At 46.8% G+C, this 3,629-nt stretch overlaps 1 protein-coding gene across 1 annotated transcript; it reads left to right on the forward strand.

Annotated features, from left to right (window-relative positions):
* The first annotated feature begins 851 nt into the window (after positions 1 to 851).
* Positions 852 to 1,610, forward strand: LOC131292093 (DNA ligase 1-like). The gene has a single exon (XM_058320778.1). It carries the CDS (start codon positions 852 to 854, stop codon positions 1,608 to 1,610), a length of 759 nt encoding a protein of 252 aa, XP_058176761.1.
* The last annotated feature ends 2,019 nt before the right edge of the window (positions 1,611 to 3,629 follow it).

The raw sequence follows: 3,629 nt of genomic DNA on the forward strand, positions 1-3,629 counted from the left end.
GTTGCATAATTTTCCTTAGTTTGGGAAAGAGTTCGGGAAATGAAGGTTATTGGTCTATCTCCGTCGTGACATTTTTGTGAAAGCACAGCTCCTAGTGCTTTATCTGATGCATCTGTTGTCAGTTCAAATGGCTTCTGGAAATCTGGAAAAACTAAAACATCATTAGAAGATATTATGTCTTTCAAGGTTTGGAGTGCGTTCTTTGCATTTTGATCAAATTTAATTGGAACATTTTTTGATTAACAGCACGAAGTTTCCTAAGAACATTATCGGGAGTTACAACGTTCTCCAAATTAAAAAAAAGAATTGTTAAGCGAATTTGGCGTGGTGGTGCGACCGCGGGACGTACATAGAGAACTTGAATCTCGGCGGATTAAGAGTAACGAAGGAGTATTGGAATTTGTGTATGCTATGCAACAGTTGGCGAGAACAATTAGCTTGGATGAGACCAGCTTGTGCGAATATATCGCGGATGGTGTCACTACTGACACCCACATGTACGAGCTATTCTTTATGAGGCTCAAACTGTTCAAGAATTGAAGAAGAAACTTCTCTTGATGGAACGTGCAACACGGAGGAAAACAGAAAGAGTACACCATAAGCCAATAGAACAGAGTAAGCAGTTTGACCAAAATTTGTGAAAGCCAATTAATAAGCGAATTGTGAAAAACTATGAGCGAATACGTCAATGCTTTAACTGTGGAATGCTCGGACATTTAGCAATCCATTGTAGAAGACGTGTTGAGGAAAGCCCCAAGTGTTTTAACAGTGGTGATCTTGAACACCAGGTAAATCAGTGTCAAAAGAATCAAGTTTTAACAATCGCAGCAGTGCATGGTGCGTGGTTTTCGATGAATAACGAGAAGGAACAACTCGAGTTTAAGATGAAACAACAGGGTGAAATCATCGCAAATCGAGATAAGCAGATAGAGGACCTACGATCGGATCTGACCGGATTGGAAGATAAGTTGAAGAAGGAGCGTGATCTATTGAGAAGCTCGGAAAAGGATCGACTGGCGGAGAAAACGAAGCTGATTGAGTGTGTGGCGAAAATCCAGTTTTTGGAAGAAAAATTGAAGGACAGTCAGCAGAATGATCGCGTACGAGTGCTTTCGTCAGAGAATGGGCGACTGGAGCGAGAATTGCACGAAGCTTCTGATAAGTTGGCGAAAGCGAAAGAAGCAAGCGATGATCGTGAACAACAATTGGTCGGTGTTACCAAAAATTTTAATTTGTTGAAGGGAGCCTGCAACATAACGGGAGCTCAGCTAATTGAGATGGATTTCCTCTATAAAAAATCAAAACGCAACACGAAGTACGCTGTGCAGATGGAAGTTCTCCGAAAGCGCCGTACTGAGAAGGATAACGAAGTATTAAAGTCAAACGTTGGAGGGCGGGAAGTAATAGTTACACCAAGGAGCTTGGAGAATGCTGAAGATGATGAGGATGAGGAGGAAAAAGACGAAGATGATGAGGGCTATGATAGTGATAAGGAGTCGAACGAACATGGCTCCGAGGAGGATATTGTTTCGGAAATTGCGAGTAGTCACAAGAACACGAGTGAAATGGATGCACCGGCAGAACAAAAGGAGCCGTGGCCGCCACCGTAACGCAATCGACGTTTTTCGATTCTTAACAAAAAGAGAAAGTACAGAAGAGAGCAAGGAAACCGACTAAGTACAAACTAGGAGATATAGTAGTGATTCAAATAACCCAGATCACTGTAGGCAAAAATCTTATAACCGATTAGAAGTTGAGAAAGTAAATGATGACGTAAGCAAAGCAAGGAAATGGTACGATATAAAAGGAGCATCGAGCAGTACTAGAGTAGAGTTTTAGTCAGAGTGTGAAAGGAAACGGATAGTACTCGAGAATCCTATCCTAAAAGTAGTTGCGCAGGACATCGTACAGGTATTTCGGCACCTCCATGATTCGCATGGTTTCTCCGATTCGATCCCAGCTTGCAGAGTTGCAAGCGTTTCGCACGTCTAGCGCTACTACCAGGCACACTCGGTTCCTCATTGGGTGTGTTCTTCCGATACTGAAAGCTTCCACACAACGATCTCTTACCCGTTGGATGGCCTGAATCGTTGAGCGGCCTTTCCGGAATCCATACTGCAGCGGTGATAGTTTCCCGTTCGACTCCAGGTATTCGTTGATGCGGTTCAGAATAAGTTTCTCAAATACCTTGCCGTTTCTCAAATACCTTGAAGGATCATCTGGTCGTTTTCCTTGCTTAGGTAGTAGAACCAGCCGTTGGGTTTTCCAAGTGCTCGGAAAACTGCCCTCCTCCAGGCACTGTTGGAACAGTCTTTGAAACCTGTCCGGGAATTCTCGGATCGCTACCGCCACTGCAACGTTGGGAACACCAACTGGTCCCGGTGCCTTCCGGGGTGGCATATCTGCAGCGATACAAAGAAGCTCCTCCTGCGTGACAGGGCGAATCGTGCCAGTGGCTGCGACAGTGTCCGGCCACTCTGTCTCTTCACTCTGGGGGAACAAATGGTCGACGATTGCCTTCAGCTTGACTGGACATCGCTCCTGCGGGATTCGACTTCCTTTGACTCGCAGCATGATGGTTTTGTAGCTTTGACCTCATATGTCCCTATCCGCCTCTTGTGCCATCTCATCGCTGCATCGCCGTTTGCTGACTTTAATCGCCTTGGTCAGTGCTTTGCGAGATGCTCGTAGTACCTCCACTCGCTTCAAACGGACAATCGGATCGCGTGCCTGTTTCATCCATCGTCTAGTGCGGTCACAGCGGTTTCGCAGCTAATCTATTTCCTCGGTATGCCAACAAACTGGCTTTCTCCTGCAGTTAAGACGTTTCCGGGGCATGCTAAGGTCGCAGGCCTGTGACAATAGTGCGGTCATGGTGTCTGCATTATTGTCATGATCGACTAGCCCTGCCCACATCAGACTCTCGACAAATAACGCCTTGTCGAACCTAGCCACGTTCCAGCGCTTGCCGTTGAACAAAGGTTCGTTTTGCTGGCGGAATTTTAGTTGCTGCTGTGACCCTATGGTGTATCGCAGCGAGTTGTGGTTACTCCCGTTGTATCTTTCGTCAAATCTCCAGTTGGGGTTTTCACAAATCACAGGGCTGGCGTAGGTTACATCGACGATTGAAGTCGCTCCAGACGTCCCAACTCCTAGGAATGTCGGCGTGTTCCCTACATTAAGTAGTGCCGGACCCAGTTCCTCTGCGGTGGCGAGAAGCTCATCACCACGCTGCTGGGTCGTACGGTTTCCCCAATTTGTTGCCCAGGCGTTAAAATCGCCTGCCAGCACAACCTTTGATCTACCATGAACTGCTGCTTGGATTGCGTCCATCGTGGTGCGAAACTCGTCAATACTCCATCGTGGTGGTGCGTAACAGCTTACGAAAGTTACCCCATTAACTTTGGCGATTGCAACACCCTCGACGTTAACTGGCACAATCTTTTGGATCGGATACCTCCCTACTGCGACTACTGCGGCCGACCTGCAACTGTCAGTTACCCAGTTTCCATTTTCTACTGGAACCCGGTAGACATCCAATAGCAGGGCGACGTCGCACTGCTCCTCTCGGATGGACAGCATCAGTAGGTCCTGTGCTGTCCTGCTGCCCCGCAAGTTGAGCTGAACTA

The sequence above is a fragment of the Anopheles ziemanni genome (genome assembly GCF_943734765.1).
Source record: "Anopheles ziemanni chromosome X unlocalized genomic scaffold, idAnoZiCoDA_A2_x.2 X_unloc_3, whole genome shotgun sequence".
NCBI classification, from domain to species: domain Eukaryota; kingdom Metazoa; phylum Arthropoda; class Insecta; order Diptera; family Culicidae; genus Anopheles; species Anopheles ziemanni.

Coding starts and splice junctions, on each gene's coding strand:
- LOC131292093 (XM_058320778.1), top strand. CDS start 852: ATGAATAACGAGAAGGAACAACTCGAGTTTAAGATGAAACAACAGGGT.